At 41.3% G+C, this 27,727-nt stretch overlaps 1 protein-coding gene across 12 annotated transcripts in view; it reads right to left on the bottom strand.

Moving 5' to 3' along the window:
* Positions 1-25,347, bottom strand: part of LOC137133857 (protocadherin alpha-C2-like) — a 39,242-nt gene extending 13,895 nt beyond the window's left edge. For 2 of the 12 annotated variants that reach the window (XR_010915299.1, XR_010915296.1), the window contains exon 1: positions 18,903-19,102. Coding sequence is in view for 6 of the 12 variants with exons in the window: in XM_067517890.1 (XP_067373991.1) it covers positions 19,592-20,185; positions 23,131-25,275 (2,739 nt within the window). In the remaining 6 variants the exon portion in view is untranslated. The other 10 variants (XM_067517895.1, XM_067517893.1, XM_067517890.1 and 7 more) reach the window with 9 other exon arrangements.
* Positions 25,348-27,727: the final 2,380 nt, after the last annotated feature.

The following is a 27,727-nucleotide window of genomic DNA, read 5'->3' as shown; positions in this document are numbered from 1 at the left end:
ATACCCTCTTCTGGAATAATGAGTAGCTTGAAAAGCCATTTAGAAAAGTCCTATGTTTTAAATGTTGAAATGTGGCAGAAAAACAGTCTTAACGTGAGGAGGACCTGCAGTAAAATCCTTCCTTTACACTGATGTCAGCAAAGATATACATATAAGCGGTGTCCGCCCTACCTCCAATCAACTATCGTAAAAATGATGACTTCAACACTGAGAACGTTTTTGCAAAGAACAGCGACGTGAATGGTCCTTTATCAGTCTTTATACCTTGTAAAATACCGAAGATTTGAAAGTTGTTTTGGAACAAGATGAGTTATTTTCCAAATTTTAATTGTGGGTGAAACAGAAACTTTAACATTCACTTTTTGCTTCCTTTTTAATATTGTACCGTCAGGTTGAGTTGGTGATTTGTGTAATATGTGTTTAATTTAATTTACAGAAAAGAAACTAATTTGCTAAAATATTTACAGTTACACTATTTAAATTTTTACATTGAAACTGTTGATAATTTACACATTTAAAAGTATAAATTATTTCATTAGCCACTTTAGAGTTTATATCAATTTACTGAATCTACTTCGGCGTTTCTTAACTGCGTTTACCTCAGGCTAAGTGATTCTAGTTTCCGATTGGTTCATATGTATCACGCGAGCGAGTGTGACGAGGAAGTGGGTAAAAAAAAAACTGTTGAAGATATTTGTCCCCATCTGGCTTTTCTGTGTTAAAATAGTGATTCACCCACCACACATGGAACCCACACATAACATCTGGTGGCAGCTGTGGGATTATGTTGGTGGTTTTGTGCATTTGGTGAGTTTTATGTCGGTTTTAATTTTTCACTATTTGAGGAGCAGTTGATGTTCTGGAAACATTTTTGATTGGACGGCACAGTGTTTGATGAAGGCAGCAAACCTGTGCATGAGTTGCAAAGTGCTGCCACACAGACGTCAGTGGATGCTACAATAATCACTGCTACTTCATTAGCACTACATACTGTCTCCACTGCCTGAAAATAGGTATTCCATCAGCCTTTAAATGAGACAAGCTGGTCTTGATGCTTTGAAGTTGCAGCACAGGTTATGACTTCACCTGATGCAGACTTCTCTACAGTGATAACCTCCATTCTTCTAACTCATCTGACTGATGCTGACATTTTTATATTGGGACAGCCTTTCTCTGTCAACCCAGAGAGTTAGGATTTGGAGGTTTTTGGACCAAAATATTCCCAGCCATTTTTCCAGACATGTGAATGTCTGTTCTCATAAACTAGGTGAAAGTTTGGATGTGTACAGTGCAGAAATTACAAACCTTGTGCTAGAAGGACCCCCCCCCCACCCCAAATTATGACCACACATTGGACACGCATTGGAACATGGAAAATGTAGCTGCTTTATTGCTGGTTTGGACACAATCTTACAGAAAAAAATTATGAGATTGGGGCAGAAAACCTTGAAGATTGTTAGCTGCTGTGAGAGATCATACGCTGCCCTACACCTGACCTCTACGGGACCTTCACACTCTCTGCCTTCAGAACAGGTAGCTATGTCTGAAACCATCTGATGATAAACTCCTTCAGGCAGTTGAGCAACTGACTCTTACAGTGACTTCTTTGCCAAAATGAAGTACAGCAGTTGCATGAGAAACACAGTTACTTGGCATAGTGTTTGGATTCCCGGCCTGATAGATCTTCCTCCCATAATGCTCGATATGGTGCATGCAGCTCCTCCCCTTTACACTATCATTCAATGCAACAACACAGAGACTATTATACACCTGAGCGGCAGTATTGTTCTAATTCAGAGTCCCTGCTATTAACATTATCCTTCCTTCCATATACATCAGAGACGTCATGACCAGGATAACAATGACCATTATTGCTACCAGTCCCCATCAAGCTCATCTTTCCAACACTTCATTTACCCTCGCCATGATGATGACACCATCAGACATAGACTGAGTCTTAGTCCAGCTCCTCTGAGAAATAGAGATGCAAGTTCACACTTGAGGCAGCGTTCGCATCAACTCTCTAGAAAGTCATGAAAAACCCAACTCTAACTGACATGAAAACTCATTAGCTGCTCTTGTGGGGCAAACAACAGCTACTACATCACAGCCCCACAATCATATCCCACAGTTAACGCATGACAACAATTACTTTCAAACCGATGCCCCTGTTTCATCTTACATACTGGCTGTAGTGGAAAGGCTTTGAAATGTGGGCTTTAATTGACTCTCTCTCCTTTGTTGCAATTGTGAGCAAAGATTTCTGAAACTCTTACCCAGCCTTGTAGCTCGTTCAATCAATAGCCAACATCTTGATATTTTAGGCATGTTAACTATTCGAATCAAACTTGGAAAACAGATATAGCAACAGGAATTTGAACTTCTCAGAGGTGCTTACCAGCGATTAATATCAGGTTGGGACATTTTTGAAAGACAACATTCATTCGACCCTCTTTGACCTTCTGAAAAGAGTACTACGATAGTGGAGCATGAAAGTTCCACTCTTGCCCAAACTTACTACCTTGCCCAATTGCTTGCTCTGTTGCTCTGCACCAAGCTAAAGTCCCTCAAACCTTAATAGACACTGCCCTAGAGCTGTTGCATGGTAATCCAGTAGCTGATCATCTGTCTACAGATAAGGTCCTAAAATGCGCTCAGAAACTGTATTACTGGCCATTCATGTCACCCCACACAAAGCTCCAAAGAAAACAATTGTTGCTACTCATCCTTTCCAGAAGTCTTCAGCTGACATATTGGAACTCCCAACGGTGAGTCATGGCAACAGATATGTGCTTGTGGTTTAAGATTATTTCTCCAACTAGGTAAATCTCTATGCGATTCCAGATCAGCGCTCCAAGTTGCAAAATGCTTGTTTTAGAAATTCATCTGTGAGCACTGCATTCCTGAAATATTCCACACATATCAGGGATGTCAGTTTAGGTTGGACCTCATGAAACACTTATGTCAACTTTTGCGCATCAAGGAAACCAGAACCAACCCATATCATCCACAGTCCGAGTGTATGATCAAAAGATTCAACAGAACACTCATTGATCAGTTCGCCAAGTCACTTCTTCTACGGCCCGCTGAATGGGATGATTGCATCAATCAAGCTGCTTTGGCTTATAAAACAAGTGCTCACTCTACATCAGGTTTCAGTCCATTTTTTCTCACACACAGATGGGAAGCCAGGATGCCTACCAACCTACTGTTACCTAACAACACGCCGACTGGTTCTACTCCCAGTTTACAATTTGACTATGGTTAGCAGTTGACAAAGAAACTTGAATCAACATTTGAGTCTGCAGCATGGAACAGAAATTGTGCTCACAACCGTAAGAATCACCAGTATGATAAGTATGTTAAACAGGCACGATACATTTCTGGAGACCCGGTATGGATCAGTGACCCTACTACATCAAAACAAAAGCTTGCTCCTCACTGGAAAAGCTCCTCTGATATTTTGGAGTGCCTTGGAACTGATCTGGATTCTCTAGGCGTAACATTTGCTACCTGCTGGATCAGTCCATGATTGTACACTACATTTGCCTCAGGTCCTACAATGCTCCTTTGGTATATACTGGACAAGACACTCCTCATGTGGACTACCCTGGGCAGTATCAACTCCTTTGCTGAACTGCATTGTCAGGTATTGTGTTCTTTGGAGCATCAAAGCCTGCATCCTCCAAGTACTACACCCTACCTGGACCTAGCAGTGCTCCTGTAAAGGACCCACAAAACTGCACTGCCAATCCCCAGCCCCACTCCAGCTCTGCTTTCCGAGCATTAATTAATCTGTTCCACCCCCTCTGCCACTCCTGATGACCATCGTTGTTCTGCACATTTTTTCTGGCGTCAGAATCAGCCTCCTTATGTTCTATGTTACAAAGTGAGACAAAGTTTGCTCTCTTCGTTGTGGTTGTTTGTTTTTAGTTCTTTGAAATGAAGATGATGTTTCTTTTGTGAAAGAGGAAAAAAAAATTAAGGTTTAGTTTGGGAATTTGTGTAACGTGTTTGAGTTAATTTACAAAAAACCTAATTTGCTAAAATATTTACACTATTTACATATTTACTTTTAAATGTGATGATTTGCATATTTACAAGTATAAATAATTTCATTAGCCACTTTAGAGTTTATATTAATTTATTGAATCTACTTCTGTGCTTATAATTGCATTTACCTTAGTCTGATTCTAGTTCCCCATTAGTTTATACATTTCACGTGAGAGAGTGTAAAGAAGAGAAGTGTCTGCAGTGTGGAAAAGAGTCTCAATTTTCTGCTTCTATGTTAGAAGTGTTTCAGCCATCACATTTTGCAATACTAATAACTATTTCATCAAAATTCGAAGTAAATTTTAAATATTTTATCTGTATATGTCGTTCATAACCAAACTTTACTTTTCTGCAGATAATTAATGTCATTGCCCTTTGAGTTGACTTTTAAGCACCGTGCATAGTCATCCTTTATAGTACATAGGCTTCTGTGGTCATTTTTAAATTGTTTTTGAAATATCCATTGGACATCTACAAGAAATACATTAGATGTATCCGAAAAAGTCATTAAAAACAGTTAACAACAATTTATAGACCAAACAATTACAACACGCTTATTCGCGGTTGTATTTAATAGACAACGAGTGAAACATCTCTGCGTAACACAGCTATGAATCAGCTTTGCCATACCTGCAGAGTGGAAGCTGCAGAGTCACTAGTCTCTGTCAGTCCGGTTCCTCTCGGTATACTGGACACGATGTATCTTGAGCCCTTTGGCAGAGGCTGTCTAACCACCAGCTTTCCTTTCCTGGTTTCTGCTAGAAACAAACTGTACCAGTAGGCATCGTTGGACACCAGAGTTGAATCAGCGATGGTGGAGTTCCTCTCACTGATCACACTGTTCCTGCAGGGAGGAGCCGCTTTGCTGGATTTGGGTTTCTGACACTTGAGCACTATAGTGACCAATATGGTGATGAGCAGCAGAAACGACACCGAGCCCAGACCGATCACCAAATACAAGTTCAGGTCTGAGAAGATGTCATACTCTAGAGGCACCTCAGTCATGTCAGAGTAAGCCTTAACAGCAGTCTCCATTGTGGACAGCTTGATGGTGACCGTAGCAGAGAGAGCAGGGTCCCCGTTGTCCTTGGCAACAACAACCAGTCTGTGGTGGCGCTGATCTCTGTAGCTGAACATCCTCATAGTCCGGATCTCTCCGTTGTATTGGTCCAGACTGAACAAGGTGGCGTCAGGCACCTGTAGAAACTGGTAGGTAATCCGAGAGTTGTGCACCGAGTCGGTGTCTAGAGCTATCACCTTGGCAACCAGGGAGCCTTTATCGGTGGATCTGGGGATCTTTTCCTCCACCACCGAGCCGTGCGCGCGCCATGGAGACACAATGACCGGAGCGTTGTCGTTCTGGTCCACAATAATGATGTGGACGGTCAAGTTACTGCTGAGTGGAGGAGAACCAGAGTCTCTAGCCTCGATGTGGAACAGAAAGTCCTTCTCGATCTCATAGTCAAACGTTTTCAGTGCGTAAAGATTACCGTTCTCTGGATTGATGGAGAACAGCATGGACATGGAGGTGTTGGCTATCTCCTTCTCTAGGATGAAGTAAACCAGATACTGGTTTTCATGGAGGTCAGGGTCAAACGCAGTGAGTGAACTGAGCAAGTCCCCAGGTGCGTTATTCTCTATCACACGTATGGTATAAAAAGACCGAGGGAACTGTGGAACATTGTCATTAACATCCAGCAGATCTAACGTCATAGTTTCATTGTCAGATAAAGGAGGAGAACCTCTGTCTGTCACCGTGAACGTGATGTCATATTCTGCAAACTTCTCACGGTCTAACGGCTCTGACACAACTAATTCATAATAGTTATCAGAGTATTCTCTCAGTTTGAAGGGCATGTTATCGGGAATACGAAGATTAACCACTCCATTGTCTCCGGAGTCTTTATCACTGACACTAACTACCGCGATCACTGTGTCTAGTTCAATGTTTTCTTTGACTGGACTTTGAAATGACTTGATTGAAATATCTGGGTGATTGTCATTCATATCTATTACAAAAATGTTTACTTTACACTGACCTGATAAACTGTTTGCTCCTTTATCCGTTGCTATGATTTCCATTTCATAATTTTGAATGTCTTCATAGTTTAACTGTCCCTTCACCGTAATTTCACCTGTAGAAGGATTCAGGTCAAATGTTCCTTGGGTTTTTTCTGATGTATACAAACTATATGTATATTTTAATTTAGCATTTGTTCCCTCATCTAAATCCGTAGCTTTCAACTTAATGACAGGAGTACCAACCGGAGAATTCTCCATAATATTAACGTCATAATTACCTTTATCGAATGTCGGGGCGTTGTCATTAGTATCCAGTACTCGCACAATAATACTTGCTGTACCTGTGCGCGTAGGCACCCCGCCGTCCACAGCAGTGAGAATTAAATTGTGCACTCCTTGTTTTTCACGGTCTAAGCTCTTCTTCAATATTAAATCAGCAAATTTAGATCCATCTCTTCCAGTTTGAATGTCTATGTCAAAGTGCTCACTTTCGCTCAGAAGGTATGTTTTTACTGAATTTGATCCAAGATCTGGATCAACGGCGTTATTAACAGAGAATCTCTCACCAGCTGGGGTTGATTCCATAATGTCCAAGTTTATGGTGTCTCGTCGAAAATGAGGAGCGTTGTCATTTATATCTGTTATTTCAATTTCGATATAGAAAATCCTCTGAGGGTTCTCTACAATAGCTTCCATTTTTAGATAACATGTCGTTGTTTTTACCGCACACAAATACTCCCTGTCAACCCTCTCCACAATGTACAGCTCCCCTGTTTCTTTGTTCACATCCAGGTATTTTTTGCTGGATATAATGTCTAACCGCATTTTACGGTTACTCAGCGTCTTAACATCTAATCCTAAATCTGAAGCTAAATTAGAGACAACAGAGCCTTCCTCCAGTTCTTCGGGAACAGAGTAATGAGTGACGGCGCTAATCATGTTTACCAATGTACAGATAAGCAAAAGCGCAGATAAATACCTCCTCCAAGAATTTCCAGAATTATGAATTTCCATCGTTATACTGATAATGAAATATAGCTTTCCATGTGCACCAAACAAAATACTTCAAGAGAATGTTCTTTGAAGGCGCGTATTAGTATAAATTTGTTACATTTAGCAGCCTAAATAATAGCGAAATAAATCCATAAATCCCTGTTCAGCACCAGGAACTGTCCACCTTGTTTTTGCCAACGTCCAGTCTGTAAGTATGACACACTGTCATGGCGACTGCAAAGGCAAAGTTTGGGATTCTTAACTGCAGAACAGCGACGCTGCAGTAAAACAAAATGTACGTGTATATTATAATGGTTTTGCACAGAGGTTTTAACAATCCCAAATTAATTTAGAATAGGTTGGTTCTAGATATAAACTGTTTTAAATTGCTTCAAATTCCATGTCAATCATTTGTTTGGATTATACAAAATTGGTTATCTTGTTAAAATATAACAATTTGTTACTTCTGTCATAACATTTTCACAATTTCTTGTCTCGGGAAACCACGTGCAGAAAGACGTTCATAAAGATGATTTTCATAAAATAAAAAATAAAAAACATTAAAGGTATGTTTAACTGAACTACAATTTACCTGAAGAGTGGACGCTGCAGAGTCACTAGTCTCTGTCAGTCCGGTGCTTCTTGGTATACTGGACACGATGTACCTGGAGCCCTTTGGCAGAGGCTGTCTAACCACCAGCTTTCCTTTCCTGGTCTCTGCTAGAAACAGACTGTACCAGTAGGCATCGTTGGACACCAGAGTGGAATCAGCGATGGTGGAGTTCCTCTCACTGATCACACTGTTCCTGCAGGGAGGAGCCGCTTTGCTGGATTTGGGTTTCTGACACTTGAGCACTATAGTGACCAATATGGTGATGAGCAGCAGAAACGACACGGAGCCCAGACCGATCACCAAATACAGGTTCAGGTCTGAGAAGATGTCATACTCTAGAGGCACCTCAGTCATGTCCGAGTAGGCTTTCACAGCAGTCTCCACCGTGGACAGCTTGATGGTGACCGTAGCAGAGAGAGCAGGGTCCCCGTTGTCCTTGGCAACAACAACCAGTCTGTGGTGGCGCTGATCTCTGTAGCTGAACATCCTCATAGTCCGGATCTCTCCGTTGTATTGGTCCAGACTGAACAAGGTGGCGTCAGGCACCTGTAGAAACTGGTAGGTAATCCGAGAGTTGTGCACCGAGTCGGTGTCTAGAGCTATCACCTTGGCAACCAGGGAGCCTTTATCGGTGGATCTGGGGATCTTTTCCTCCACCACCGAGCCGTGCGCGCGCCACGGAGACACAATGACCGGAGCATTGTCGTTCTGGTCTACAATAATGATGTGGACGGTCACGTTACTGCTGAGTGGAGGAGAACCAGAGTCTCTGGCCTCAATGTGGAACAGAAAGTCTTTCTCGATCTCATAGTCAAACGTTTTCAGTGCGTAAAGATTACCGTTCTCTGGATTGATGGAGAACAGCATGGACATGGAGGTGTTGGCTATCTCCTTCTCTAGGATGAAGTAAACCAGATATTGGTTTTCATGGAGGTCAGGGTCAAACGCAGTGAGTGAACTGAGCAAGTCCCCAGGTGCGTTATTCTCTATCACACGTATGGTATAAAAAGACCGAGGGAACTGTGGAACATTGTCATTTACATCCAGCAGCTCTAACGTCATAGTTTCATTATCAGATAAAGGAGGAGAACCTCTGTCAGTCACCGTGAACGTGATGTCATATTCTGCAACCTTCTCACGGTCTAACGGCTCTGACACAACTAGTTCATAATAGTTATCAGAGGATTCTCTCAGTTTGAAGGGCATGTTATCAGGAATATGAAGATCAACCACTCCATTGTCTCCGGAGTCTTTATCACTGACACTAACTACCGCGATCACTGTGTCTAGTTCAATGTTTTCAGTCACTGGAGTCTGGAATGATTTAATAGATATTTCTGGGTGATTATCGTTCATGTCTTCCACCAGAATCTTTATGGTGCATTGTCCTGATAAACTATTGGCTCCATGATCTGTCGCTATAACTTCCATATCATAAATCCTAAAATCCTCATAATTTAACATTCCTTTGACAGTAATTTCACCGGTGGAGGGATTCAGACTAAATGTTTGCTGCGTTTTCTCTGATGTATATAAACTGTATGAGTAAGTTATGTCAGAATTTGATCCCTCATCTAAGTCTGTTGCATTTAGATTAATAACCAGGCTTCCAATGGGAGAATTCTCCATTATGTTTACATTATAGATCGTCTTGTCAAATGTAGGTGCATTATCATTTGTGTCCAAAACATGAACAATCACGCTGGCTGTACCAGAACGAGCAGGTGTACCACCATCTATAGCTGTGAGTATTAAGTTATGAACAGCCTGCTGCTCCCGATCTAATGCTTTTGTTAATATCAAATCTGCAAACTTCGATCCGTCCCTTCCAGTCTGTACTTCAATAGTAAAGTGTTCACTTTCACTAAGATGATATGTTTTCACAGAATTTGAACCAACATCCGGGTCAACAGCGTTGCTCAAAGAGAATCTTTCTCCCCTAGGCGTTGACTCAGATATGTCCAAATGAATGGCCTCCCTTCGAAACTGTGGGGCGTTGTCATTCATATCCAAAATTTCTAGTTCTATGTTAAATATCCGCAATGGATTCTCAAGTATTACTTCCATTTTCAAGTAGCATAATGTTAGCGTTTTTGTACAAAGAAATTCTCTGTCAATTTTTTCCACAACATAAAGCTCCCCAGTTTCTCTGTTCACATCTAAATATTTTTTGTTGGCGATAAGGTCGAGACGCATCTTCCTCTGATTCAGTGTTTTAACATCCAGGCTGAGATCGGTGGCAAGGTTAGCTACAACTGACCCTTCTTTCATTTCCTCTGGAATGGAGTAATGAGTCACTGAAGCTGTTACAAAATGAATAAAAGAAGATAGAACAACCAGGGCAGCGTACCTTTTCAGTGACCGCATTGCTTTTCTTTTGTTAGCCACTCGTCGTAAAGCTTATTCTCCCAGATTCACAACTTTGATATTAAGATCGTCTCTCAGCCCGACTGGTGACAATTTAAGTCGTGGAATACAGTGATCCGACAAATAGTGTAATTTCTCTCCCCTGTAATACGACGTTCACCAGGACAGAGCTGTCCAGTGAAATTAAGCTCCACTGACTTAAAATGATTCTCTGTCATGGCGACTCACTGTTAGTATTTTTAAGTGAACAGCGCCACACTTATCAAAATTCAGGTTTGTGTATTAAAGTTCAGAGACGTTAAATAAAGTATCAATGTTACGCATTTTAATTGTAGCTCGAAGTAATTTTAAGTGGCAAGTTTTTTTATTTTATATATATATATATATATATATATATATATATATATACATATATACATTTTTCGTCTATCTTACTTCTATATGCCAACAGACTACGGTTTTATGCTATTTAGAAAATAAAATTTCTCAGAATACGCTAAATATTTTTCTTCTTACCTGCAGAGTGGAAGCTGCAGAGTCACTAGTCTCTGTCAGTCCGGTTCCTCTCGGTATACTGGACACGATGTACCTTGAGCCCTTTGGCAGAGGCTGTCTAACCACCAGCTTTCCTTTCCTGGTCTCTGCTAGAAACAGACTGTACCAGTAGGCATCGTTGGACACCAGAGTGGAATCAGCGATGGTGGAGTTCCTCTCACTGATCACACTGTTCCTGCAGGGAGGAGCCGCTTTGCTGGATTTGGGTTTCTGACACTTGAGCACTATAGTGACCAATATGGTGATGAGCAGCAGAAACGACACGGAGCCCAGACCGATCACCAAATACAGGTTCAGGTCTGAGAAGATGTCATACTCCAGAGGCACCTCAGTCATGTCAGAGTAAGCCTTAACAGCAGTCTCCACCGTGGACAGCTTGATGGTGACCGTAGCAGAGAGAGCAGGGTCCCCGTTGTCCTTGGCAACAACAACCAGTCTGTGGTGGCGCTGATCTCTGTAGCTGAACATCCTCATAGTCCGGATCTCTCCGTTGTATTGGTCCAGACTGAACAAGGTGGCGTCAGGCACCTGTAGAAACTGGTAGGTAATCCGAGAATTGTGCACCGAGTCGGTGTCTAGAGCTATCACCTTGGCAACCAGGGAGCCTTTATCGGTGGATCTGGGGATCTTTTCCTCCACCACCGAGCCGTGCGCGCGCCACGGAGACACAATGACCGGAGCGTTGTCGTTCTGGTCCACAATAATGATGTGGACGGTCACGTTACTGCTGAGTGGAGGAGAACCAGAGTCTCTGGCCTCGATGCGGAACAGAAAGTCCTTCTCGATCTCATAGTCAAACGTTTTCAGTGCGTAAAGATTACCGTTCTCTGGATTGATGGAGAACAGCATGGACATGGAGGTGTTGGCTATCTCCTTCTCTAGGATGAAATAAACCAGATACTGGTTTTCATGGAGGTCAGGGTCAAACGCAGTGAGTGAACTGAGCAAGTCCCCAGGTGCGTTATTCTCTATCACACGTATGGTATAAAAAGACCGAGGGAACTGTGGAACATTGTCATTAACATCCAGCAGCTCTAACGTCATAGTTTCATTGTCAGATAAAGGAGGAGAACCTCTGTCTGTCACCGTGAACGTGATGTCATATTCTGCAACCTTCTCACGGTCTAACGGCTCTGACACAACTAGTTCATAATAGTTATCAGATGATTCTCTCAGTTTGAAGGGCATGTTATCAGGAATATGAAGATCAACCACTCCATTGTCTCCGGAGTCTTTGTCACTGACACTAACTACCGCGATCACTGTGTCTAGTTCAATGTTTTCAGTCACTGGAGTCTGGAATGATTTAATAGATATTTCTGGGTGATTATCATTCATGTCTTCTACTAGAAATTTGACTTTACATTGTCCTGATAATGCTCTGGCACCTCTATCTGTTGCTATCACTTCCATGTCGTATATTTTGAAATCTTCATAATTTAGCACTCCTTTCACAGTAATCTCACCCGTGTTGGGATTTAAGTGAAACGTTTCTTGCGTTTTCTCCGATGTATACAAACTGTATGAGTATATTACATCGGAATTCTTTCCATCGTCTAAATCTGTGGCATTGAGTTGAATTACGAGACTTCCAATAGGAGAATTTTCCATTACATTAATCTGGTAGCTTTCTTCATGAAATGTAGGGGCGTTGTCATTCGTGTCTAAAACGTGAACAATAATGCTGACTGTACCTGAGCGAGACGGCGTACCGCCATCTACAGCTGTAAGTGTTAAAAAAAGGACGGTCTGCTGCTCTCGGTCTAAATTGTTTTTAAGAATCAAATCTACAAATTTTGACCCGTCTCGTCCCGTTTGAACTTCTATTGTGAAGTAATCACTTTCGCTCAAGTGATATGTTTTCACGGAGTTTGATCCAACGTCTAAGTCAACTGCATTGCTGACAGAGAAGCGTTCACCAGCCTGCGTTGCTTCTGAAATATCCAAATCTACAGTGTCTGTCCTAAAATGAGGTGCGTTGTCATTTATATCCAATATTTCTAATTCGATATAGAATATTCTTTTGGGACTTTCGATTATCGCTTCCATTTTTAGATAGCAGGAAGTTTTTGCTAGACAGAGAGATTCTCTGTCAATTCGTTCAACGATATACAGCTCCCCTGTTTCTTTGTTCACGTCCAGATACTTTTTATTGGCAATTGTCTCTATGCGCATATTCCGGTCGACTAACGTTTTCGCATCTAGTCCCAAATCCCCTGCTAAATTTGCAACAATAGAGCCTTCTTCAAGTTCTTCGGGGACAGAATACTGTGTCACACCGTATGTTGAGTTTAAAGAGGAAACGAAAAGAAGAATTGCCGTCACATACCTTTTCCAACTGTGAGAATAAAGAAAACCTTCCATTGTTACACCCAGATCTCTGTTGTCTTCAGCTTAGTCTAAGAGTATCTGTGCAGGTTTTATGATCATTGCAAACCTTCACTCCAATTTCCAAACGAAATCTAAAAACACACTTAAAAATTGTTAAATCCAAATCACTTCAGCACCACGAGCTGTCCATTATCGTTTCCTCTCTATCAGTTTAATGAAAAGTGTCATGGCGACTGTAAACTCCCGTGAGCGTTTATAACTGTAGAACAGCGACACTGCGTGAAAAAATTAGACGTTGCTATTTCTGCTTAAAATTTAAAACTATTGTTGCGGACTGCTATTGAAACTTATTTTCAGGTACTCCTAGCTAGAGCTTGACATTTATATTTAGAGTTGGGTTGGAGGATGGATTTTTTTAAATATATTATTTTAAACTTGTTTGTTTTCTCTCTGCTGCCCAAATCTGGGCTAGGTGGGTTCTTTGGTGTTATCATCACAGCATGTACTTTTTTTGATTCTTTTAGGGTTTTATGGTACCTTTTGTGGTCGTATATACTGCTATACTGTATAAGAAAAACATTGTGTAATAAATGGCAAACAAATGCTATAAGAACTTCTGAATTTTCAAAACTGGAAAAACATAAATCATTTAAGTTGTTCAATCCAAAAAATGTGAATTTCTTAGTTCAGTTTATATTAGAAAACTATTTCTCCACAGATGTTAATTTTTTAAATGTAAAATATTATAAGCAACAGAAAAAAATCTAAGCGCTGGAGCATTTTATATGTCAACATTTTGTTCTTCCTTCAATCACCCACAGGCGACATTTTTTTAAATGATTGCAAAAATCATACCCCTCAAATATGGTTGAAATGGATTCCGACATTAAAAGGGACAGCTTATGTATAATAGTTTAGTACAACTGACAATCTTACCTGCAGAGTGGAAGCTGCAGAGTCACTAGTCTCTGTCAGTCCGGTACCTCTCGGTATACTGGACACTATGTACCTGGAGCCCTTTGGCAGAGGCTGTCTAACCACCAGCTTTCCTTTCCTGGACTCTGCTAGAAACAGACTGTACCAGTAGGCATCGTTGGACACCAGAGTTGAATCAGCAATGGTGGAGTTCCTCTCACTGATCACACTGTTCCTGCAGGGAGGAGCCGCTTTGCTGGATTTGGGTTTCTGACACTTGAGCACTATAGTGACCAATATGGTGATGAGCAGCAAAAACGACACCAAGCCCAGACCGATCACCAAATACAGGTTCAGGTCTGAGAAGATGTCATACTCTAGAGGCACCTCAGTCATGTCAGAGTAGGCTTTCACAGCAGTCTCCACCGTGGTCAGCTTGATGGTGACCGTAGCAGAGAGAGCAGGGTCCCCGTTGTCCTTGGCAACAACAACCAGTCTGTGGTGGCGCTGATCTCTGTAGCTGAACATCCTCATAGTCCGGATCTCTCCGTTGTATTGGTCCAGACTGTACAAGGTGGCGTCAGGCACCTGTAGAAACTGGTAGGTAATCCGAGAGTTGTGCACTGAGTCGGTGTCTACAGCTATCACCTTGGCAACCAGCGAGCCTTTATCGGTGGATCTGGGGATCTTTTCCTCCACCACCGAGCCGTGCGCGCGCCACGGAGACACAATGACCGGAGCGTTGTCGTTCTGGTCCACAATAATGATGTGGACGGTCACGTTACTGCTGAGTGGAGGAGAACCAGAGTCTCTGGCCTCGATGTGGAACAGAAAGTCCTTCTCGATCTCATAGTCAAACGTTTTCAGTGCGTAAAGATTACCGTTCTCTGGATTGATGGAGAACAGCATGGACATGGAGGTGTTGGCTATCTCCTTCTCTAGGATGAAGTAAACCAGATACTGGTTTTCATGGAGGTCAGGGTCAAACGCAGTGAGTGAACTGAGCAAGTCCCCAGGTGCGTTATTCTCTATCACACGTATCGTATAAAAAGACCGAGGGAACTGTGGAACATTATCATTAACATCCAGCAGCTCTAACGTCATAGTTTCATTGTCAGATAAAGGAGGAGAACCTCTGTCTGTCACCGTGAACGTGATGTCATATTCTGCAACCTTCTCACGGTCTAACGGCTCTGACACAACTAGTTCATAATAGTTATCAGAGGATTCTCTCAGTTTGAAGGGCATGTTATCAGGAATATGAAGATCAACCACTCCATTGTCTCCGGAGTCTTTATCACTGACACTAACTACCGCGATCACTGTGTCTAGTTCAATGTTTTCAGTTACTGGAGTCTGGAATGATTTAATAGATATTTCTGGGTGATTATCGTTCATGTCTTCCACCAGAATCTTTATGGTACATAGTCCTGATAAACTATTGGCTCCATGATCTGTCGCTATAACTTCCATATCATAAATCCTAAAGTCCTCATAATTTAACATTCCTTTGACAGTAATTTCACCGGTGGAGGGATTCAGACTAAATGTTTGCTGCGTTTTCTCTGATGTATATAAACTGCATGAGTATGTTATGTCAGAATTTGATCCCTCATCTAAGTCTGTAGCATTTAGATTAATAACGAGGCTTCCAATGGGAGAATTCTCCATTATGTTTACATTATAGATCGTCTTGTCAAATGTAGGTGCATTATCATTTGTGTCTAAGACACGAACAATCACGCTGGCTGTACCAGAACGAGCAGGTGTACCACCATCTATAGCTGTGAGTATTAAGTTATGAACAGCCTGCTGCTCCCGATCCAAGGCGTTTGTTAATATCAAATCTGCAAACTTCGAGCCTTCTCTTCCTGTCTGAACCTCAATATTAAAATATTCACTCTCACTCAGATGGTATGTTTTCACTGAATTAGATCCAACATCAGCATCAACTGCATTGCTGAGGGAGAATCTTTCCCCTTTTGGAGTCGCTTCAGATATATCTAAATGGATAACGTCTCGGCGAAAGTGTGGGGCGTTGTCGTTCATGTCCAGAATTTCTACTTCTATATTAAAAATTCTCACTGGGTTTTCTAGTGTTACCTCCAGTCTGAGATAACATGACGATTTTGCAGGACAAATATTCTCTCTGTCAATCTTATCAACAATGTACAGCTCACCAGTCTGTTTGTTCACGTCCAAATATTTCTTATTGGCCATGATGTCCAGACGCATCTTCCTCTGATTCAGAGTTTTAACATCCAGGCTGAGATCGGTAGCAAGGTTAGCGACAATTGATCCTTCTTTCATCTCCTCAGGTATGGAGTAATGAGTCACTAAGGTTGATATGTTACGAATAAAAGAAAAAATGACGAGCAGCACGTACATTTCACCAGACCGCATTGTCACTAATTACACTATTGTTTTGTGTTGGTTCGCGACAAATCAGATAATGTAATGAACAGTTTTATGATTACTGAATGTCTGTTATGCCTGCGATCTTTTTCGTTTTTGTGATCTTTTTCAATCCCGAAGTAATATCAGCGCGACCTGAGCATAATAGCGATTTCCGAGTAAAATTTCAGCACCATGGAGCTGTCCCGCTGGTTCGGTCTTTCTTTCGGTCAACAGTGTAGTGTCATGACGTTCATTGCCTATTGATATTTATGGGGAGCAGCGCCACCATTTGAATATAATAATACAACATGTTTTAAAGAAATGCAACTGAATTAATTTGTAAAACATTTTATGAGAATTTAAAGTAAGTATTTTTTCAAATATTAAAAGAAACAAAATTGGCCTGAATTATTTCATGACATTAAATGAGTATATATATCGTTGTGTTTAGCTATGATATAATCAGATCCAAGGCCATGAAAATGTCTTACCTGCAGTGCGGAAGCTGCAGAGTCACTAGTCTCTGTCAGTCCGGTACCTCTTGGTATACTGGACACTATATACCTGGAGCCCTTTGGAAGAGGCTGTCTAACCACCAGCTTTCCTTTCCTGGTCTCTGCTAGAAACAGACTGTACCAGTAGGCATCGTTGGAAACCAAAGTTGAATCAGCAATGGTGGAGTTTCTCTCACTAATCACACTGTTCCTGCAGGGAGGAGCCGCTTTGCTGGATTTGGGTTTCTGACACTTGAGCACTATAGTGACCAATATGGTGATGAGCAGCAGAAACGACACGGAGCCCAGACCGATCACCAAATACAGGTTCAGGTCTGAGAAGATGTCATACTCTAAAGGCACCTCAGTCATGTCAGAGTAGGCCTTAACAGCAGTCTCCACCGTGGACAGCTTGATGGTGACCGTAGCAGAGAGAGCAGGATCCCCGTTGTCCTTGGCAACAACAACCAGTCTGTGGTGGCGCTGATCTCTGTAGCTGAACATCCTCATAGTCCGGATCTCTCCGTTGTATTGGTCCAGACTGAACAAGGTGGCGTCAGACACCTGTAGAAACTGGTAGGTAATGCGAGAGTTGTGCACCGAGTCGGTGTCTAGAGCTATCACCTTGGCAACCAGGGAGCCTTTATCGGTGGATCTGGGGATCTTTTCCTCCACCACCGAGCCGTGCGCGCGCCACGGAGACACAATGACCGGAGCGTTGTCGTTCTGGTCCACAATAATAATGTGGACGGTCACGTTACTGCTGAGTGGAGGAGAACCAGAGTCTCTGGCCTCGATGTGGAACAGAAAGTCCTTCTCGATTTCATAGTCAAACGTTTTCAGTGCGTAAAGATTACCGTTCTCTGGATTGATGGAGAACAGCATGGACATGGAGGTGTTGGCTATCTCCTTCTCTAGGATGAAGTAAACCAGATACTGGTTTTCATGGAGGTCAGGGTCAAACGCAGTGAGTGAACTGAGCAAGTCCCCAGGTGCGTTATTCTCTATCACACGTATCGTATAAAAAGACCGAGGAAACTGTGGAACATTGTCATTAACATCCAGCAGCTCTAACGTCATAGTTTCATTGTCAGATAAAGGAGGAGAACCTCTGTCTGTCACCGTGAACGTGATGTCATATTCTGCAACCTTTTCGCGGTCTAACGGCTCTGACACAACTAGTTCATAAAAGTTATCAGAGGTTTCTCTTAGTTTGAAGGGCATGTTATCAGAAATATGAAGATCAACCACTCCATTGTCTCCCGAGTCTTTATCACTGACACTAACTACCGCGATCACTGTGTCTAGTTCAATGTTTTCAGTCACTGGAGTCTGGAATGATTTAATAGATATTTCTGGGTGATTATCGTTCATGTCTTCCACCAGAATCTTTATGGTACATTGTCCTGATAAAATATTGGCTCCATGATCTGTCGCTATAACTTCCATATCATAAATCCTAAAATCCTCATAATTTAACATTCCTTTGACAGTAATTTCACCGGTGGAGGGATTCAGACTAAATGTTTGCTGCGTTTTCTCTGATGTATATAAACTGTATGAGTAAGTTATGTCAGAATTTGATCCCTCATCTAAGTCTGTTGCATTTAGATTAATAACGAGGCTTCCAATGGGAGAATTCTCCATTATGTTTACATTATAGATCGTCTTGTCAAATGTAGGTGCATTATCATTTGTGTCCAAAACATGAACAATCACGCTGGCTGTACCAGAACGAGCAGGTGTACCACCATCTATAGCTGTGAGTATTAAATATTGAACAGCCTGCTGCTCCCGATCTAATGCTTTTGTTAATATCAAATCTGCAAACTTCGAGCCTTCTCTTCCTGTCTGAACCTCAATATTAAAATATTCACTCTCACTCAGATGGTATGTTTTCACCGAATTAGTTCCAATATCAGGATCAACTGCATTGCTGAGAGAGAATCTTTCCCCTTTTGGAGTCGCTTCAGATATATCTAAGTGAATAGCATCTCGTCGAAACTGTGGGGCGTTGTCGTTTATATCCAGAATTTCAACTTCCATATTAAAAATTCGAAGTGGATTTTCTAATATCACCTCCAGTCTGAGATAACATGATTCCGATGATTTGGTAGTGCAAACAATTTCTCTGTCAATCTTATCAACAATGTACAGCTCACCAGTCTCTTTGTTCACGTCCAAATATTTCTTATTGGCGATGATGTCCAGACGCATCTTCCTCTGATTAAGTGTTTTAACATCCAGGCTGAGATCGGTAGCAAGGTTAGCGACAATTGATCCTTCTTTCATCTCCTCAGGTATGGAGTAATGAGTCACTAAGGTTGATATGTTACGAATGAAAGAAAAAATGACCAGCAGCACGTACCTTTTACCAGACCGCATTGTTAATAAAGGCCCGATTGTTTTCTTCACCGCACTTCAGCTAATTTAATAAACGTTTCCAAGGTCATTAAAATGTTTTTTTTAAGGCAATGATCGTTATCATTCAAATATGTATGTCGAAAATATGTCCAATCAAAAGAAGTGTGGTAGCGTTATCTGTGCACAGTTACAGCACAACCGAAATACCCCGTTGTTTCAGTTTGCAGATTTTTTACAATTCACTGTCATGGCGTTTTTAAAATAGTATTATTATGAGTCAACAGCGCCACCTTTTGAAATATGAATTACAATATATTTGTCGTAAAGCAATTTAAATACTAGTTACTGCATAGAAAGAAAATTAATATGGAAAGACTAATATTTTTCAGATTTTACTAATAAAGAACATTGTGCTGTAGAGATTTGCAATATTAAAATATAACAAATTATTTATGAAATACCACTTAATATCGACCAATGATGAATTCTAAATTAAATGCATTTGAGCTCTTACCTGCAGAGTGGAAGCTGCAGAGTCACTAGTCTCTGTCAGTCCGGTTCCTCTCGGTATACTGGACACGATGTACCTGGAGCCCTTTGGAAGAGGCTGTCTAACCACCAGCTTTCCTTTCCTGGTCTCTGCTAGAAACAGACTGTACCAGTAGGCATCGTTGGACACCAGAGTGGAATCAGCGATGGTGGAGTTCCTCTCACTGATCACACTATTCCTGCAGGGACGAGCCGCTTTCATGGATTTAGGTTTCTGACACTTGAGCACTATAGTAACCAATATGGTGATGAGCAGCAGAAACGACACCGAGCCAAGACCGATCACCAAATACAGGTTCAGGTCTGAGAAGATGTCATACTCTAGAGGCACCTCAGTCATGTCAGAGTAGGCCTTAACAGCAGTCTCCACCGTGGACAGCTTGATGGTGACTGTCGCAGAGAGAGCAGGGTCCCCGTTGTCCTTGGCAACAACAACCAGTCTGTGGTGGCGCTGATCTCTGTAGCTGAACATCCTCATAGTCCGGATCTCTCCGTTGTATTGGTCCAGACTGAACAAGGTGGCGTCAGGCACCTGTAGAAACTGATAGGTAATGCGAGAGTTGTGCACCGAGTCGGTGTCTAGAGCTATCACCTTGGCAACCAGGGAGCCTTTATCGGTGGATCTGGGGATCTTTTCCTCCACCACCGAGCCATGCGCGCGCCACGGAGACACAATGACCGGAGTGTTGTCGTTCTGGTCCACAATAATGATGTGGACGGTTACGTTACTGATGAGTGGAGGAGAACCAGAGTCTCTGGCTTCAATGTGGAACAGAAAGTCCTCCTCGATCTCATAGTCAAACGTTTTCAGTGCGTAAAGATTACCGTTCTCTGGATTGATGGAGAACAGCATGGACATGGAGGTGTTGGCTATCTCCTTCTCTAGGATGAAGTAAACCAGATATTGGTTTTCATGGAGGTCAGGGTCAAACGCAATGAGTGAACTGAGCAAGTCCCCAGGTGCGTTATTCTCTATCACACGTATCGTATAAAAAGATCGAGGGAACTGTGGAACATTGTCATTAACATCCAGCAGCTCTAACGTCATAGTTTCATTGTCAGATAAAGGAGGAGAACCTCTGTCTGTCACCGTGAACGTGATGTCATATTCTGCAACCCTCTCACGGTCTAACGGCTCTGACACAACTAGTTCATAATAGGTATCAGACGATTCTCTCAGTTTGAAGGGCATGTTATCAGGAATATGAAGATCAACCACTCCATTGTCTCCGGAGTCTTTATCACTGACACTAACTACCGCGATCACTGTGTCTAGTTCAATGTTTTCAGTTACTGGAGTCTGGAATGATTTAATAGATATTTCTGGGTGATTATCGTTCATGTCTTCCACCAGAATCTTTATCGTACATTGTCCTGATAAACTATTGGCTCCATGATCTGTCGCTATAACTTCCATATCATAAATCCTAAAATCCTCATAATTTAACATTCCTTTGACAGTAATTTCACCGGTGGAGGGATTCAGACTAAATGTTTGCTGCGTTTTCTCTGATGTATATAAACTGTATGAGTATGTTATGTCAGAATTTGATCCCTCATCTAAGTCTGTAGCATTTAGATTAATAACGAGGCTTCCAATGGGAGAATTCTCCATTATGTTTACATTATAGATCGTCTTGTCAAATGTAGGTGCATTATCATTTGTGTCTAAGACACGAACAATCACGCTGGCTGGACCAGAACGAGCAGGTGTACCACCATCTATAGCTGTGAGTATTAAGTTATGAACAGCCTGCTGCTCCCGATCCAAGGCTTTTGTCAATATCAAATCTGCAAACTTCGAGCCTTCTCTTCCTGTCTGAACCTCAATATTAAAATATTCACTCTCACTCAGATGGTATGTTTTCACTGAATTAGATCCAACATCAGCATCAACTGCATTGCTGAGGGAGAACCTTTCCCCTTTTGGAGTCGCTTCAGATATATCTAAATGGATAACGTCTCGGCGAAACTGTGGGGCGTTGTCGTTCATATCCAGAATTTCTACTTCTATATTAAAAATACGTACTGGGTTTTCTAGTGTTACCTCCAGTCTGAGATAACATGATGCAGATGACTTGGTATTGCAAACGTTTTCTCTGTCAATCTTATCAACAATGTACAGCTCACCCGTCTCTTTGTTCACGTCCAAATATTTCTTATTGGTGATGATGTCCAGACGCATCTTCCTCTGATTCAGAGTTTTAACATCCAGGCTGAGATCGGTAGCAAGGTTAGCGACAACTGATCCTTCTTTCATCTCTTCTGGTATAGAGTAATGAGTCACTGAGGTTGATATGTTACGAATGAATAAAAGGAGAGCTAACAGCCGGTACCTGATACCAGACTCCATTGTTAAAAAAGACCCGATTATTGTGCTCAAATGCTGCAGTTCAACAATTATATTGCAATTTGTTTTCCTCGTACGTCGACTTTTTGAAAGGTTTGGTCGCAGACATACTGACGCTTTTTCTATTACGGGATTAATTTAACGCCAAAAAGGTAAACGCGTTTTAGAGTCGAGTTTCAGCACCACGGAGCTGTTCGTTTGTTTCCTAATTTGCCTAAATGTCAAGGAGCTAGTGTCATGGTGTTCACCAGCTGCAATTTAACTAACGAAACAGCGACACCTTTAAGTTTATAAAGTTGTTTTGACCTATTTTTTTTTTTTTTACAAATGTCATAACAAGTTATCTATTGCCGTCAGAAATTGCCACATATCAAAAGAGTTTCAAACCTCATATAGAAATATAATGAAATCAACTTAGCGTTTTGTCATTAAAATTTTGTAAGTAAAATGCAATGTAGGTTGATACATTTCCACTATTTAGTTTTATTTTTTAAGAGTTCGTAACCTAGAACAATCATTAAAATTTTTAATTGAAAGCTTTCAGCTTCAAATTCTGGGGTTCACGAATGATTTATATTTACTCACATAACTATATTATGTTTTTACCAAAACAAAACTAACTTTTAGCCCATTTATTGTAATAATGTTTTTTTCCTTTAATTATCATAGTAAGAATTGAATCCATGATGGTTATTGTCACATTCTTCCGTACTTCTGTACACTGTGAATTTAACAAAGTTACTGCAAGCTGTCTTTGCACTGACATTGTTAAAAATTATTTGGACATCTGCAGTAGATTTTCATGTAAAAGGACAGACTGACTCCTATAGTAAGAAACGTTAAAGGAAAAATTATTTATCTCTGAATTTCATATTTTAGGTTTATTGAACTTTCAGTGAACTGTAGAAAGTATAGAACCACTGTGAAATTGATTTTAGTATAACTGCAATATCAATGGAGCAGTCGACTTAAGTTTCTAACTGAAATACATTTTAAATGACTTATATTGTACTGTTTATGAGCTTAACTGATGAAGCCTAATCGCCTCAAACATCCAACATGTACAACCATGTTTCACAACGTCATATACAAAATAACGAAAAAACATTTGTACTTTGGATTCCTACCTGTAAAGTGGAAGCTGCAGAGTCACTCGTCTCTGTCAGTCCGGTACCTCTCGGTATACTGGACACTATGTACCTGGAGCCCTTTGGCAGAGGCTGTCTAACCACCAGCTTTCCTTTCCTGGTCTCTGCTAGAAACAGACTGTACCAGTAGGCATCGTTGGACACCAGAGTGGAATCAGCGATGGTGGAGTTTCTCTCACTGATCACACTGTTCCTGCAGGGAGGAGCCGCTTTGCTGGATTTGGGTTTCTGACACTTGAGCACTATAGTGACCAATATGGTGATGAGCAGCAGAAACGACACGGAGCCCAGACCGATCACTAAATACAGGTTCAGGTCTGAGAAGATGTCATACTCTAGAGGCACCTCAGTCATGTCAGAGTAGGCCTTAACAGCAGTCTCCATCGTGGACAGCTTGATGGTGACCGTAGCAGAGAGAGCAGGGTCCCCGTTGTCCTTGGCAACAACAACCAGTCTGTGGTGGCGCTGATCTCTGTAGCTGAACATCCTCATAGTCCGGATCTCTCCGTTGTATTGGTCCAGACTGAACAAGGTGGCGTCAGACACCTGTAGAAACTGGTAGGTAATGCGAGAGTTGTGCACCGAGTCGGTGTCTAGAGCTATCACCTTGGCAACCAGGGAGCCTTTATCGGTGGATCTGGGGATCTTTTCCTCCACCACCGAGCCGTGCGCGCGCCACGGAGACACAATGACCGGAGCGTTGTCATTCTGATCCACAATAATGATGTGTACGGTCACGTTACTGCTGAGTGGAGGAGAACCAGAGTCTCTAGCCTCAATGTGGAACAGAAAGTCCTTCTCGATCTCATAGTCAAACGTTTTCAGTGCGTAAAGATTACCGTTCTCTGGATTGATGGAGAACAGCATGGACATGGAGGTGTTGGCTATCTCCTTCTCTAGGATGAAGTAAACCAGATACTGGTTTTCATGGAGGTCAGGGTCAAACGCAGTGAGTGAACTGAGCAAGTCCCCAGGTGCGTTATTCTCTATCACACGTATCGTATAAAAAGACAGAGGGAACTGTGGCGAGTTGTCATTAACATCAAGTAAGTGCACAGTTATTGTTTCATTGTCAGATAAAGGTGGTGTTCCTGCATCTGTCACGACCAGCATGATGTCATATTCAGGTACAGATTCACGATCCAATGGCTCGGATACAATGAGCCTGTATTGCATAGGTCTGTCTGATGATTCATTAAGCACAAAGGGCATGGGCCTATATATTGATAAACTTACTTTTCCATTATCACCAGTGTCTCGGTCACTTATGTCTACCAAGGCAATGACACTCCCGACTGGAATGTTCTCATTCACTGTGTTTTTCACAGACTGAATGGTGATTTCTGGATAATTATCATTCATATCTGTGATGTGCACGACTACTTTGCATTGACCCAGTAATGGATGCGTACCTTTGTCTTTGGCCTCGATGTGCATTTCATAAAATTTCAAATCTTCATAGTCAATCGTTCCCTTCACCGTGATCTCCCCTGTTTTAGGATTCAAGTCAAAGACATCTTGTGTTTTCTCTGACGTGTAAAGTGTAAATGAGTACACTATCTCTGAATTCAGACCCTCATCTATATCTGTAGCGTTAAGCCTAATCACTGAGGTTCCTATCGGGGAGTTTTCTGTCATGTTAATTGTGTAGGTCTGCTTGTCAAACCGTGGAGGATTATCATTTGTATCCTGTACTCGAACAATTATATTGGCTGTGCCAGAGCGCACAGGCAGCCCGCCGTCCACAGCGGTCAGTATTAAATTATGTACTCCTTTGTCCTCTCTGTCCAAGGACTTGGTCAACACCAAATCAGCATATTGAGTTCCATCGCTGCCCGTCTGAATTTCAATGGTGAAATGTTCACTGACACTGAGTTTGTATGTTTTAATTGTATTTATGCCAACATCTGGATCCACAGCATTAGGCAGGGAAAATCTCTCCCCCGGTGTGGCCGATTCTGAGACGTCAAGCTCTACTCTGTCTCGTCGAAAATGCGGAGCATTATCATTTATGTCCGTTATCCCAAGTTCAATGTTGAATATACGCAAGGGGCTTTCTATAATAAAGTCAAGCTTTAGAAAACAGGACGTGGGTTTCGCCGGGCAAAAGTATTCTCTGTCCATCTTTTCCACAATATACAACTCCCCTGTCTTTTTGTTAAAATCTAGATATTTTTTGTTTGTCAAAATATCAAGTTTTACCTCTCGTTGTGCCAAACTTCCAGGCTCAAGTCCCAAATCCGCAGCGAGATTGGCCACGACAGAGCCCCTCTCCATCTCTTCGGCTATGGAGTACCGTGTTACAGACAAAGCACTGGGCCAAACTGCACACAAGACAAAGACAGTGGCGCAAACATCCATCCTTACGTCTGCAGGAAAAAATAATCCGGAGTCAAAAAACATTTGTTGTATTTTTTGAAGTTTTAAAATCTCTCAAAATATCATTAACCCCTGATGTCAATTTAAACGCATATATTCCTGAAAACTACATCCTACACTCTTCACAAATGGGTGTGTCATGGTTTAAAGGAGAGATATACACTATGCTATGGTGGTCAACAGTGACACCATGTGACAGGAATGGCGCATAGCGTGGAAACTGATTCAGCGTCAGCATTGTTGGTCCACATCATGGTGCAATGTACGTTTCGACCTTTATTTAATTTTATTTTTGTGAATGACAAGGGTTTTCCTTGTTGTCTCAGTAACACCTTCCCCATAAATGCATGTGTTTTGCATTTTTAATAAATTAAGTTAATCATACATGCTACAACTGTTACATCTCTTCTTCATGGCATATGCAGTAGACATGACAGGCTTTGCATGGTAATTATTTTATTTATGTTTTAAAGGAAAAAGAAAACAAGCTAAATGCCTTTGTGTTATCACACTTAGAGTCATTGTGTTTAAGGTCAGTTCTTTGCACCATTTAGTGCCTTTGCATTCTTCTTTTCTTTCCTTTCCTCTTCCATTCTCCATGTTTGTTTAATCTAGCTTGATTCACAACACTGTACAAAAAAGAAAATTTTAAGAATGATATATTAACTGTAAGGAAGCAAATGAAAGTGCAAAGAGAAGCGTGTTTTTTTTTTTTCTGTCAGCATGTCCTGGTCATTGTAATGCAAAATAAAGTCTGCTTTGATCAATGGATCTGCTCAGTAGAGCACCTGATGTTGAAAATCATATTGAATAAGTCTTCATATTAAATAAAAGTGTTTTCAAAAAGGAAGAAGAACTCTGGTGCAAAATGATTTTCTGTACAGAGAAATCATGAGGCTGGTCCCTAGGAGCATTCTGAACTGTTCTGAGCTGTGCCCAAACTTAAACCCTTTAGTGGCCTCCTCCTGATGCTGAGGCCTAAGTTTCAACCTATTTTTTTATATCCCTCGACCCAAACTTAAAACTATTGTTTATTTATTATTGTTTACTATTATTTCTAAATTCTCAAATACAAAATTACTTTAACCTTTTTAACCGCATCACGTCTCTCTTCATCTGTCGATCTAAAAGGTTTCTCCACTTTCGGGCAGGGGAATGTCCCACACTTTCTTCAGGGCAAAAACAAATCACTATGACTTCAATCACTATGTTTTGAGCTGGTGGCCACCAGTAAACATTAGTTGTTCTAGACTCTGTCATGAGTGATGAGCATAAGTTAACATAATTCCCCACAAACTGCTGTTCCAGGAGGAAATTCATTTTGAATTTTGGCTTAGATTCCAGCACTGAGACAAATTCTCTATACCACCCAACTACCAGTGTTGTTGCTCTTTTCTTTTCCCTTTCTCCACTTTCCACTCACCACAACCAGTCAAGGCAGATGGCTGCCTGCTCTGTGCCTGATTCTGATTCTGATTCTTCTGTTAAAGAGAATCTTTTCTACTGTTGCCTGTAAGAATTTCATTGTGCAGGGAAACATGCTTTCTGTCTTTGCATATGACAATAAACACTTTGAATCTAGCACTGGCTCAAGGGGGATTTGTTGTTACTCTGTTGTGAATTGGTGCTATATAAATAAAGTTGAATTGAATTCAAAGCCTCCGATTTTTGCTAAATTCAGTTGAAGTGTAATTAAAAAAAACATACATTACACATTATTTTTTAGTTTTGTGGCAAGTTTACCTATTTGGAATCATACTATAGTAACTGAGTTGATCAGTTCTTTAAACCTTATACAAAAGCCTCAAACACCACTCAAGCAGTCTGGGACTTGATGATCATTCATATTCATGTTTTGCAGCTCATGTACTGTCTGATGTGTCAGTATTTGTGACAGTCTAAAATATTTTTAGATTCATTTTAGGTACACAGACTCCTACATAGCTGGCTGCAATGAAATACAAAGTATGTACTGACAAACCCCCCGGTTATATTAATTTGGGGCTGAAAGGTGCACAGGGTTTAACACCATTTTGTGGCCTTCAAAGCAAAAAGTTAAGAATCTCAGTTTGCCTTAAAATGCAGAGCATGTACAATCTAGTTTAAATCACTTTTTTTCAGTAATTTCTACTACTGACAGTTTAGGGCAATAACAACCCTCCTCCTATATGAGTTAATTGTTGTAGCCTGTAGACTT

This window comes from Channa argus, chromosome 10 (genome assembly GCF_033026475.1).
Source record: "Channa argus isolate prfri chromosome 10, Channa argus male v1.0, whole genome shotgun sequence".
Taxonomy (NCBI): domain Eukaryota; kingdom Metazoa; phylum Chordata; class Actinopteri; order Anabantiformes; family Channidae; genus Channa; species Channa argus.
Note: the sequence above shows the minus strand (reverse complement) of the source record. Positions and strands in the feature narration are given on the sequence as shown.